Raw genomic sequence first — 13,742 nt, forward strand, 5'->3', positions numbered from 1 at the left:
TCATCTGAACCTCTTTCCAGCTCCCAGAACCCTCTTAAGCCAGCCTGCAGGGCTGTAAATGAGGCAGGCTTCAGGGTCAGGCTAAGGGAAGACCCTCAGGCTGGAGGCAAGGGGGCTGGACAGGGGAGACACTTGGGGAAAGCAAGCAGAAAAATCCTCTGGGCGCAGAAGTGGCTCTCTCTCCAGGAGCCGGGATTGGGAAGGAGCTGGTTTAGAGGCAGCAGCCTTCCCTATAGGGGCCTGGATCTCAGAAGCAGCCCTGTGCTTCTTCCAGCAAATTCTGGTTCCTGGTCAAAAGACAGTTGTCAAAAGAGGATCTCGGTCAGCACCTTGATACACACTGATTATTAGAAGCTGTACCCTCAGGCAGCAGCTGTGAAAATACGTAGTTAAGCCCCTTCCAGGGAGAAACTAGGAGATGTGTGTTTTTCCTGCTCCCTTTCACTGAGCCCAGGTGTATAACCGTGGGGCTGGGTGGCCAGGGTGATGGGGGGAGGGCGGGGGGGGGTTTCTCCTGTGCCTGTTTAAAGCCTGCTTGTTTGCCGTAGTCCTATGGGACTTGTGAATGTAAGTTCCACTGGCTGTCAGAGCCAGGCAGTCCAGGAGCCCATCCCACTCAGGTGGCAGTCACAAAAGTTAGCATGCAAAATGTGTGTACAAGCTCCTTTCAGACAGATGCTAGCAATCTGGTTTTACCTTTGGAGTGAGCCAGAGGGAGAAGGCAGAGGAAGTACCCAAAGGCTCCCTCCTGCTCTGGAGAGGATGTCAGCCAGCTCCTAGATGCGTGCTAAATTAGAACCTGGACCCTCAGGCAGTTCATAAAGTATGAAGTCAAATCTCTTTCAGGGAAAGACTGGGAAATGGGCTTTTTGCCTGCTTTCTCAGGACTGAGTCCTGAGAGCACAGGAGTGAGTATAGGAGCATAGCCACGGTGAGTACTCTCATCCAATAAGACCTGTTTCATTGTTTGCTATAGTCTTGTGTGTCTCGTGGACACAAGCCTTGTTGGTGTTTTGGGGGCCCATCCCTTGCTTGAATGGTTGTCTTTAAAGTTGGGGTGCTAGATGTGCAATCCAAATCCTTCACTCCTTAGGAAGAAGCTGGGAGTTGGGAGTTCCCTCCCTATTACAGGGCACTGAGCCAGGGGTGGCGTTTATGGCAAGCCTGTGTCTCAGCCTTTCCTGTCAATATTTTTGATATATCAATGTAGGTATTTTCTCATTCGCTTGATGTGGAAAAGTCACACAGCTAGTTTCTGGATTTCTTTCAGAGGGAAGTGCTCCATGTGTAGCTATACATTCAGTGCATCCAAGGGAGGAGGGAAGTTCAGGAACTTCCTATGTCACTATTTTGGTTCCTCCTTGGCATTTTTACCTATTTATTTTTTCCAGAAAGAACTAGAGAAGCAGAAGAGAATTAAGAGGAACCAGCAGCTGGAAGCAATAGCCAAGGAACATTATGAAAGCGTATTGCTAAGAAAAAAAGGTCTGGAGCCTTGGAAGAGACTGAGAATGCAAAGCAAGCAGAACCTCCAGGTACAGTGTCACACTCTTATCCCCCCAAATCAGCAAGTGGACTTTAAAATAGGATAAACACCCAATAAGGCTTTGGAGGTCGTTTGGAGATTTAAAAGGCAGAGAGATAAATGAATTGAGTGTGGATATTTACTTGTTTTAGATAAAAGTTTGAATTTGGTCTTCCAAGGTAGAGAAAGACTTCTGTAACTGAATAGGTTGGAAAAAACTAGAGTACATTTTTTATTAGAGAACCTCCAAGGTAGGATGAATAGAGGCCTCTCTCAATTTTAGCAGTGTATAGCTATGTAATAAAGGAAAAATAATTACTGTAAGGTATACTAATCAGATTTCTGCTGCAATAAAGCTGCCTAACAAACAGCCCTGAAATATCGTGGCTTACAACTCAGGTATTTATTTCCCACTCATATGTTTGTGGGCCAGTTTAGATCAAATTCAGATCTCTCCACAGCCTCTTTCTGGCTCCAGCTGTTTTTCAGGGCAAGCTTTCACCTGGCAAATGTCTGAGATACAAAGGCCAAACCCAATTATGTAAACTCATATGAAACCTTGGTTTGTATCATGTCCACAGCAAGTCATAAGGCCAAACTCAAGGTCACTGAGAGGAGAAAGAGGCTCCATTTACTCCAGTGGGAGACAGGATGAAATCACATGCAAGTGTGTGGGTGTCTGATCCTATTATCCGGAATAGTCATCCACTCTACCACACAGGGATAAACGAAATCAAATACCACTGAAATTCAGATTTATCCAGTGCACAGAACAGGGCATTTAACTAAATGATCAAAAGCTCAACATAGATAAAATGTTATCTTTAGAATTCTATTTCATAAGAAGGTCAGTAATGCCTACCAGTTATGACCACTTTTATTTACATATTTGGCCAAGTTAATACTGAAAAGTAAGGCTAATCTTCTTGGTTATGAAAACCAGGATTAAAGATGAACAATAATGCTGTGGTATCATAAGAATCCCACTACATTCAGTAATGCTGCAGGTTGTACCTTTGTGAACGTGACTTAGGCTACTCTTTTTCCTCCCCCAGCCAATCTATTCACCCTTCATTCTCTTCCTTCTCTTCCTATTTTCACACTTTCTTTTCTTCCTTTTATCTTCCCTAAATGCCCTCGCCACTGTTTTTCTGTCTCTGATTTTTTTGTCCTCTGCCTCCTAACCGGTGGTTCTGGAAACACTGAGTATCTCAAACCAGCTAAGGAGGCCAATTTGTGGTGGTCAGGCCTGAGGGCGTGAGGATCCCTCCTCTTGGAGGCCTTGACCCATCTGTGCCCCAAGCATTGCTATTTTCCTGGTAATGATATGGGAGGGCTGAGACTTAGTTTTCTGAGTGAATGAGTCTGGAAATGAAATCTGAATGGAAGTTTGCTTCTTGCAATATACTACAACAAACATTAGTCATATCAGATAATTTGTTATCCAATTGAGCACTCCTAGTTTTGTATTATTCTCTCTGGCTTTTGTCTGTTTCTTTGTTTTTAATTATTAATACACAAAGAAAAAGCAGACAGGAAGTAGAAAAACTCACTCTTAAATTCTTATCAGCTCTTCTTTTTTGGTCCCTGTTTTTGACCGAGTAAAATCAAGAAAGGTATAAAATTTAGAAACAAAATAATCTATGGGTGAATAATCAAATTAAATTTTTTAAAATTTACTTATAAGAATATAAAAAGAGGGCTTCCCTGGGGTGCAGTGGTTGAGAGTCCGCCTGCCGATGCAGGGGACACGGGTTCGTGCCCCGGTCTGGGAAGATCCCACATACCACGGAGCGGCTGGGCCCATGAGCCATGGCCACTGAGCCTGCGTGTCCGGAGCCTGTGCTCAGCAACGGGAAGGCCACAACAGTGAGAGGCCCGCATACCGCAAAAAAAAAAAAAAAAAAAAAAAAAGAATATAAAAAGAAACAGGAATTTGAGTTCAAAATGACAGTTATAGGCCTTAAATATAGAAAAACCTAATTAAAATAAAAACAGGAGAACACAGATCTGAATCCAGCATTTCCAAATTTTCCTATTCATAAAACCATCTGGAGAGCTTATAAAAATGCAAGTTCCTGTTCCCACCTCCAGGTGTTCTCAGTAGGTCTGGGTTGTTGGCCAGGGGGCTGGGGGCGGTGTGTCAGGGAATCTGCATTTTTAAAAAGTAGCCCAGGGACTTCCCTGGTGGTCCAGTGGTTAAGACTCTGCTTTCAATGCAGGGGGTGTAGGTTCGACCCCTGGTTGGGGAACTAGGATCCCACCGGCCACATGGCGTGGCCAAAAAAAAAAAAATTAAAAAAAAAAAAAACCAGTAGAATAAAAAACTATAATATTAAAGGAAAAAAAAAGTAGCCCAGGAGATTCTGATCCAAGTAGTGTGAGCACCACATTTTGAGAATCACCTCTTTAGTTTGTAACAAGTGTGTTAGTTTCCTATGCTGTTATAACAAATTACCACAAACATAGTGGCTTAAAGCACAAATTTATTATCTTAAATTTCTGGAGGTCAGAAGTCCAAAATCAGACTTGCTGGGCTAAAGTCAAAGTGTCAGCAAGACAACTGCCTTCTGGAGTTTCCCAAGAGAGAAAATGTTTCCTTTTCCAGCTTCTAATGGCTGCCTGCATTCCATTGCCCATAGCCCCTTCCTCAATTCACTCTAATCTCTTACATTCATGTCACATCTCATATTGATGCTGATCCTCCTGCCTCCCTCTTACAAGAACTCTTGTGATTACATTTAGGGCTCTCCCATATAATCCAGGATCATCTCCCCATTTTAAGATCCTTCACTTAATCACATCTGCAAAATCCCTTTTACCATGTAAGGTAACAAAATCCCTTTTACCATGTAAGGTAACATTTACAGGTTCCAGGGATTAGTTTGTGGCTATCGCTGAGGGCCACTATTCATCCTACCACACAAGATAATAGAATTTTAGAATATTAGTAATCCTCTCCTTCTCTTTCAATTTGTAAATAAGGGAACTGAGTCTTAGGAAAACTGACTTGCTTAAGGTCACACAGCACATTGGTTACAAAGCTAGAATGGAGCTCAGCAACCCCTTCCTCCAAAAATCCTGCCCAGTTCAGGCATGTTTTTTGTGCTATGTAGGAATCAGAGGTATATGTAGATACCAACCACCAGCTGAAAGTTTAAAAAAAAAAAGAAGTAGTAAGAAAGTTAGAAAAAAAACAGAAAGGAGTAAAAGTAAAAGTTCTGGAGGACAGTAAGAGGAAGCAGTATCTTCTTCATCCAGCAGAGCTGACATCCAGGCAGGGATAGAAAAAATTAGGAAAGAAAAAGGGTCCAGTTAAACAGTTCCTGGCTTCTTTATAACGTTTTTGGGTTTTTTTCAGAAGAGTTATTTATCATTTTCCCCTAAACTCACATGTGCTATATTTCATTTGTTCCAATAACAGTTTTCAGAATTTTTAAGGGATCTTCTGATTATCTTTCTTTTTCTCCCTGGTTCTCTGTGTTTTCCTAGAAGATGGAGAGCAGAGAGGGTAGGAGGTTGTGTGTTTCTGGCTCCCCTTGCCTTTTGGCTCCCAGGTGTCACAGAGGCCTCCTGTGATGGTCATTTTGGCCAGTGTGTGTGACTGCCAAGGGACTCAGATCAGTCACATTCACAGGGCTCAGTAGCAAGACAAGACTCAGAAAAAGGTCTAATGGGGAGGACTAAGAGAGAAGGGCTTTTCCCTCTGCCTCTTAAGAGAATGTTACTTTTTAAAAAATCTATAAAGTCTGAGTTGTATGTTTATTTTGGTAGAATGATACTCTGAGCCCTTTAAGTTGCTAAGATATTAAATTATTCATCATGTTATTTTTCTACCAAATGGTTTGTGGTTTATTGATAATGTCTAAATTTCAGTGCTAGTGACAGCTCCTTCTACAAAACTAATCGAAAGTATTGGCATTTCCTCAATTAGACAGTGGTTAAGCACATAATAAAGAGAGGTTTGTTATGCAGTTGCTGCCCAAGCTCCAGGAGAAGGAACCAAGAATGTTGCCACCCATGCACTTTCAAGCTCAGTGCGAGCGACAAAATGGTTTTGGAGGTTGTTTGTTCCATTTCCTGAATGACCAGCCAGTCATTGTGGTTTCAGGGAGTCAGCATTGAAAGGCTATGCATGATGTGAATCTGAAGTCCCCATGTAATACAGTAATACAGTCAGTGGTCAAAGCTTTTAGGACATAGGTGAATGTCCGTAAGATTATTCTGTCTAGTAACTGCCTGTATGTGGTTTACAGCATCACTTGCCAAGGTGATGTGTATTTCCTTAAATGATTTAACATATAAGGAATAATTTCCTTTTCTCATTTAAAAAACTGTACAGGTGGCCAAAGGACATCACTCTTTGGCCCTACAGAGGAAATGCCTGCTGACCTGGTTCCAGTGGAGTCAGGAAAGCCTGGCTAGGAAGATGGCCAAAGCTGATCAATTTTATTCCCAAATATTACTTAGGAGAGTCATCCGGAGCTGGCTACAGGTAAGGCCCCAATGAAGGGAGTGTTAAATACATGTCTCTGCCCAACCCTATGTAAGAAAATTAGGTGCACTCCAGATGTCAAGAGTCATTATGTTTTTTTCAAGAACAATATAGAAGAGGCAATTCAATTCACTGCTTTGAAATGAATTTGAAAATGTCAAATCAATGTTTTGTTAGTATAAAATCTTAAGCACGTTTCTTTTCACATACAGAGTATCCCTATAAACTGTAATGTGTCATCACATCAGCTTTTGTTTTTATACTAATTTCTTCTTTCTTGTCCCATAATTGTTCAAGTGGTTTTACTAGAAACATACGCCCTCAGTCTTATAACTGTTTCTATCCCTCTGATTCCATTTATTATCTTTTAATACCTTACAGAGGATATGGCCTTGGCTGCCACATCATCCTTTCTCCTTATGCCTCCAGTGTCCTTTGTTTTGTGTCTGGTTCGATTCTTTCTCTTTTGTACTGTTTATTTGCTTGAATTCTTTGTCTATGCTGTTATTTGTCTCACTTTTTTCCCTGTTCTCATCCCCAGTACCTGACTGACCTCGAGGAAGAAGTACAAACACTGTGTGTACGTTTTCTTCAGAAGAAGATTTTCAGGGCCTGGTATAACGTGGTCAGGGAGGCCAGGATCGATTCCCAGAACAAGCACAAGGTTGCGGTGGAGCACAGTGACAGGTGAGGTTTTCATCTCTACGAAAATTCACTCAACTGGTTTCACAATTGCTCTGCAATAGATTCTATGCCTGGAATGTTCTAAAAAGATAAGGTGGAGGCTAGGAGAGCTGGGCACTCGGAGATACCCGGCAGGGGTGGGAGTCCCAGCTCGCCCCCTGACTGCATGGGTGAAGACAAGAGAGTAACCCCCTTGAATTTCAGGGTCCCCATCTTTAAAGTGAGGAAGGGGAGGAGGATGCCTGCCCTCCCTTCCTCACAGGACCAGCAAGAGAATACAGTGAACTGTGCATATAGCTGATTCACTTTGCTATACAGTAGAAACTAACACCACGTTGTAAAGCAACTATACTCCAATAAAATTTTTTTTTAAAAGTGAATTTTGAAATACATGAAACACACCTAAACAGAGGTACTGTGTTGTCATAGTTTTTTCTTTAATTTTTTTAAACACTATTTATTGTGAAATATAACACAAATATAGATGAGTGCTTAAATCCTATAAATACAGCTTAATGAACTATAAAGTGGACACCCCTATCACCACTCCTGAGGTTGAGAAGTAGGACACTGCTGGCCTCTAGAAGTCCCCACGGGCTCCTCCCCAATCACAGGTCCCACCCTTTCCTCCTGAAGGTACACTACTCTCCTGACCTTTATGATAAACATTTCCTTGCACTTCTTTTATTTATACCTCCTAAGTATGCACCCTTCAAGACTTGGAACTTTATATAAGTAGAATCATACTGTATGTCATATTAATATTTATAATACAGTGATGACATTTAATTCAGTGTCTTTGGGGAATAAGGTATTCCATATAAGTATGCTTTTTCTCTGTTTTATAACTTTAAGCATTTTGGATAAAAATGTTCTAAATTTTATTATGCCCTTCCCTTGGAGAGTAAACAAACGATCTGTCCTTTTTTGGTGATTTAATGTCATTCCTTAGGAGCACCAGTTAATGTGGTGGGCATAAGCCTCCAGGTTCTGAGGTGTGAGGACTATTGTGAAGGTGTAGAAGTGTCCCTTTTCTCACTATATCAATTCACTTTTGGTTGCTTTGTTTTCATTTGTGTGTATGTGCGTGCGTGTCTGGTTTTTTATAAGTGTTTCTATCTTGTTGCCAGTAGGGTGCCCACCTCCAGCAAAACCTGCTCATCCTTGTTTAATTTACAGGTACTAAAATCTGTGGGCAGAAAAAACATAAGCAAGTTGATTCTAATTTTGTCTAAAATAAATAGGCAATGAATGAGGGTATTCAGAGGACTTGCCTTTGAAGAAGTGCTCGCATTTGAACCTCCCTATTCCTCTTTTATAAAATGAGAATAACCTCAGAACCTGTCTTACAGCGTTGTTGTGAGGACTAAACAAGGTAACATAGGACCTCAGGTAATGTACTGCTTGGCCCAAAATAATAGCTATTGTTTTGTTTATTGTCATTGTTAATGTATTACTATTAAACACCCTTTTTGTCCGCCTTTGTTTTCTGTTTCTCAGCTGCCAAAAACAGACCGAGATTCACTGGGACAGCTGCCTTATGTGACACAGGGCAGTAAGAGGGCTTTCACACATGCCATCTCATCTGATGGACGAGGATAGGCCAGAGGGGAGGGGGCAGATGTCAGGATTCTCATTTTCAAGCAAAGAAACTGAAGCTATGCTCAGGTCGATGAACTGCCCGAATAACAAGTGGTGGAGCCTGGATTCCAAATCAGGTTTTCTGGCTCCAAATCATCCTCTTCTTGCTAAGTCAGTCTTCTTCCCCATTTTTCTAATTCAGTCTCATTTGTAAACTAAAATACAATAGTAAGATAGTGGTCCTATTTAGGGTTTGAAGTTAGTTAGAAAATCAGTGTGTGAATCCACGCACTCAACAAGAAGTAAATTCTCAGCCAGAGTCCACTTGATGTAAGAGCATGGCTGTGACTTCGTCTCTCCCCACTCTGCCCCTGTTCACCATGGTCCAGCCCCACTAGCCTCCCACAGTGTTCCTCAGACGGACAATGCTCACGTCTGTGTCACAGCTCTCACGTGACCCAGATCTCACCATTCAGGTTTCCACTCAGATGCACGCCACCTGCCTCCATTCCCATCTATCCAATAACCTGCCCTATTGTCTTCACAGCACGTAAGACTCTCTGAAATTGTCATTTACTGTTTACATGTTTATCGTCTCTCCCCATCACATCTTGCGTACAACTGTATTCTCAGCATGACAGAGCCTAGTACATGGGTGTATGATAGAGATTTGGTACACAAATAGATGCATCTTATGGCAGGAGTGACACTAATGGATCTTTTAAAAGGAACGTTAACACTTAAAAATTGATATTCAGAGTTCTTAATTTTATTTGAATGGAAGAATATTGTATAGAAAAGCTGTGGGTGAGAAACTGCAGTACCGCTGAAAAGATGATTCCTAGTAAGACCATGAAGTTTAATTCTGCGTATCTGTATCACTTCTAGGTGTATATAATTTGTAATTGGATATAGATTTATAATTTTACAAATCTGGTATTTTTTATATACATGGCGGGACTAAGAGATGTCTCCAGACCTAAGTCTCTCATTGTCAGCAGTTACTGTGTAGTTCTGCAATTAGAGCTCAGCTATGCACTTGGCCAGTTCTTCTCAGCCAAACTAGTACTTCTTATATGTCTGGTATTGCCTTGATACTGTAGTTCTTAACCACTTTGGAATCATAGACCCCTGTGAGGTAGTAATGAAAGTCGCAGACGTGCTCTCCAGAAAATGCACATATGCACATCACATACAACTTCACACAAGATGTCAAGGAGTTGGTGGACCTCAGGTGAATAGATATAGGTAGGTAGATAGATGTACATAGGTAGGTAGGTAGGTAGGTAGATAGATAGAGACTATAAATAAGCACCAAACCAGTGATTGTGCCCATGTGCTTTAGGAGTTCAGAGGAAGGAAGATAAATGCAGGCACAAAGACGATCTAGGAAGATTCCCCCAGAGGGCAGAGCATTTCAGTCAGGATAGAACAGTAGGAGCTAAAATGTAGAAGTCAGAAAATGGGAGCGTAGCCAGAAGAAAGTTGTGAACAGCACGTGAGAGTGGGAGATAGATAGGGGCAAGGACTGTGAGTGGGTCATATAGCTGAGTACAGGAAGCTATAAATGGTGGACTGGATGGATGAAAGAAGAAAGCAAATCAAGCAGCTCCACTCCTTGAAGGCTTTTTTAACTGAACAGTAATACCTCCACCAACCAGAAAATCAACATTATCAGAAGCATCAACCAACCATGAGCCATAAAACTAATGGGGACTGAAATGCATTCTAGGGGGGCTTCATTAGAAGGTCATGAAGCCAGAATAAATCCCATCTATGCCTCTACTTGTGAAAATATAAACTTAGCTATTCTTGCCTCTGCCTTTACTCAAGACATGCCCTCTTCTAGGAATGCCTTTTCTTTGCCTAGGAGGGATCAAGATGGTGGAGCAGGAGGACATGGAGCTCACCTCTCCCCACAAGCACATCAAAAATACGTCTACGGGCTTCCCTGGTGGCGCAGTGGTTGGGGGTCCACCTGCCGATGCAGGGGACACGGGTTCGTGCCCCGGTCCGGGAAGATCCTACATGCCGCGGAGCGGCTGGGCCCGTGAGCCATGGCCGCTGAGCCTGCGTGTCCGGAGCCTGTGCTCCGCAACGGGAGAGGCCACAACAGTGAGAGGCCCCGCGTACTGCAAAAAAACCCACAAACATCTACATGTGGAACAATTGTCACAGAAAACTAACTAGAAACTGGCAGAAGAACTCTGTACAACCAAAGCTGCAAGAAAGATCTCCACTTAACCGGGTGGGGCAGAAAAAAGGCATCAGATTGGGACCTGTGTCCCTGGGAGGGCTCTGAAAGGAGAAGGTCCACATGGGCTGACCCTTACCCTGGGGAGTGAGCAGGCCAAGCCACAGTCTGAGTGTTCAGTCCTGGGACCCTGAACGGAGGAGACAAGCCCCTTTGGCTGCTGGGAGAACTGCTGGGACAGATAGAAGAGCTGCAGAAGCCTAACTCGACTCACAAGGAGTGCACGCAAGTTGGCTTGCAACAGCCAGGGCAGAGAGAGCCTTGCACTGGTGGCTGCTGCCTCACCAGAATCCCTAACCCAAACGGGGCGAACACCCCTGCTCTGTTCACTCCACACCACAGCCTGGTGTGAGATCAGGGTCAACCGGGCCATAGGAAAAGACTCAGTCTAGCTACACAGAGACAGCCCCGGGGGGGCCTGGGTTTTGATCTAGGTGGGGTGGCAGCAGCCACTGTCAGCGGGCACTCGGGCAGCACCCCAGGAGCAGGCAGTGGTTCATCCCCCAGCTGAGCAAACACTCCCCGCCCCCATCCACACTGCAGCTTGGTGCAGGATCTGGGGCAGACAGGCCCAGCGAGAAGGCTTGACCTAGCTGCTCAGAGACAGCCCTGGGGGACTGGGCTGTGATCCAGGTGGGGCACCGGCGACCACTGTCAGAGCTCGCTCCAGCAGCACCACAGGAGCACCCGGCCCCGCCCACTCCACAGCACAGCTCGATGCTGGGTCTGGGGAGACCGGTCCTATAAGAAAGGCTGCCACAGAGGCAGCCCAGATCTCAGGCCACCTCAGTCCCTGCAGCCACAGTGCCCTGACCCCCAGCCCCAGCCTAGCAAATGCCCCGGCCCCGCCCACTCCACACCACAGCCTTGCATTCGATCTGGGACAAACACAGCAGGGGAGAGATGTGACCCTGGGCTGCGTGTGAGCAGAGCTGACGTCACCTACTTAGGCGGCACATTGGGTGCTCTGTAAGTGCACGAGCCCCAGTTCCTTCAGCACTCCCCACCTTTGGGGCGGAGCATGCACTCAAGGGTAATGGAGCCTGATCAAGCCTGACCCTCAGAGCTTCTGCTGCAACTGGGAACCTGACAAGGTGGTGACTGCCACTGAGCAGAGAGGAAGTCCTGCCTTCACACCCTGCACAGGGTTTAGATCCCCCAACACCAACACCCTATCAGAGTGACAACGGCCAGTACACCCTGAGGACAGACATGGCTGGTGTCCATATCAAAACCAGGCCTCACACCAAAAACACTGGACATACACAGTCTACCACAGGGATGCTCTCACATAGAAATGCTCCTTCAAGACCAAAACAGATAAACTGTTTCTCCTAAATTCATGGAGACAGAGAAACTTAACTAAAATGAAAAGCAGAGGAACTATTCCCAATTAAAAGAGCAAGAGAATCCCCTAAAATAAAAAAATAATGAAACAGAGCTCACCAGTCTACCAGAACTCAAGTTCAAAAAGGTAATAATCAAAATGCTAACTGAATTAAGAAAGAGTATCAATATAAACACAGATCACTGTAACAAGGAACTAGAAACTAAAAAAATGAACCAAAGATAATTCAATTTCCAAGACAAAAAGCAATCTGGAAGCAATGGATAGCTGACTGAATGATGCAGATGAACAAATAAGTGATCTGGAAGACAAAATAATGGAAATCACCCAATCAGAATAGCAGACCGCTATGGAGAACAGTATGGAGGTTCCTTAAAAAACTAAAAATAGAACTACCATCTGACCCAGCAATCCCACTACTGGGCATATGCCCTGAGAAGACCATAATTCAAAAAGAATCATGTACCACAATGTTCATTGCAGCTGTATTTACGATAGCCAGGACATGGAAGCAACCTAAGTGTCCATCGACAGACGAATGGATAAAGAAGATGTGCACATATATACAATGGAATGTTACTCAGCCATAAAAAGAAACGAAATTGAGTTATTTGTAGTGAGGTGGATGGACCTAGAGACTGTCATACGAGTGAAGTAAGTCAGAAAGAGAAAAACAAATACTGTATGCTAACACATATATATGGAATAAAAAAAAAAGGTGGTTCTGAAGAACCTAGGGGCAGGACAGGAATAAAGATGCAGACGTAGAGAATGGACTTGAGGACATGGGGAGGGGGAAGGGCAAGCTGGGACAAAGTGAGAGAGTGGCATGGACATATATACATTATCTAACGTAAAATAGATATCCAGTGGGAAGCAGCCGCATAGCACAGGGAGATCAGTTCAGTGCTTTGTGTCCACCTAGAGGGGTGGGAGGGAGGAGATACGGGGATATATGTATATCTATAGCTGATTCACTTTGTTATACAGCAGAAACTAACACCATTGTAAAGCAATTATACTCCAACAAAGATGTTAAAAAAAAATAATAATACTTATTGGGCAGGCCAAAAAGTGCCTTCAGTTTTTTAAGTAAAAATAAAAGACACATTTTTCATTTTCACCCAGAGCTTTATTGAACAACATATTCACCCTTTTGTTCCACTACCTTCTACCATTTTTCAGGCAACTTCATAATTCCATCTTCCCAAAACTTTTTATCTTTTTTGAGCAAAGAACTGTTCCAGGTGCCTTTTACAGTCTTCCAGGGAATTGACATTTTTTCCATTAAGAGAATTTTGTAAAGACCAAAATAAATGGAAATCCAAAGGTGCAATGTCTGCTGAATACGGCAGATGAATCAGAACTTCCCAGCCAAGCTGTAACAGTTTTTGCCAGGTCATCAAAGAAACATGTGGTCTTGCGTTATCCTGATGGAAGATTATGCGTTTTCTTTTGACTAATTCTGGATGCTTTTTGTTGAGTGCTGCTTTCAGTTGGTCTGACTGGGAGCAGAACTTGTTGGAATTAATCGTTTGGTTTTCCGGAAGGAGCTCATAATAGAGGACTATTGGAAGAGGACTCCCTTCCAATCCCACCATATACACAGCATCACCTTTTCTGGATGAAAGCCAGCTTTTGGTGTGGTTGGTGGCGGTTCATTTCACATTGTTGTACAGTATCCACTTTTCATCACCCGTCACAATTTGTTTTAAAAACGGAACGTCTTCATTACATTTCAGTAGAGAATATCACGTGGAAACGTGGTCAGGAAGGTTTTTTTCACTTAACTTACGTGGAATCAAAGCAATGAACGTAACCAAGCTGGGGCAAATGATTTTCAACACTTGATTTG

The 13,742-nt window shown here is 43.4% G+C and overlaps 1 protein-coding gene across 5 annotated transcripts in view; it reads left to right on the forward strand.

The window, feature by feature from the left end:
• Window positions 1-13,742, forward strand: part of CCDC191 (coiled-coil domain containing 191) — a 105,067-nt gene that overhangs the window by 85,819 nt on the left and 5,506 nt on the right. For all 5 annotated transcript variants that reach the window (XM_032630517.1, XM_032630515.1, XM_032630516.1 and 2 more), the window contains 3 exons: window positions 1,392-1,535; window positions 5,868-6,020; window positions 6,562-6,707. In XM_032630517.1, the coding sequence (XP_032486408.1) occupies window positions 1,392-1,535; window positions 5,868-6,020; window positions 6,562-6,707 (443 nt within the window). The remainder of the gene's footprint in view (window positions 1-1,391; window positions 1,536-5,867; window positions 6,021-6,561; window positions 6,708-13,742) is intronic.

The sequence above is a fragment of the Phocoena sinus genome, chromosome 4, assembly GCF_008692025.1.
Source record: "Phocoena sinus isolate mPhoSin1 chromosome 4, mPhoSin1.pri, whole genome shotgun sequence".
In the NCBI taxonomy this organism is placed as follows: domain Eukaryota; kingdom Metazoa; phylum Chordata; class Mammalia; order Artiodactyla; family Phocoenidae; genus Phocoena; species Phocoena sinus.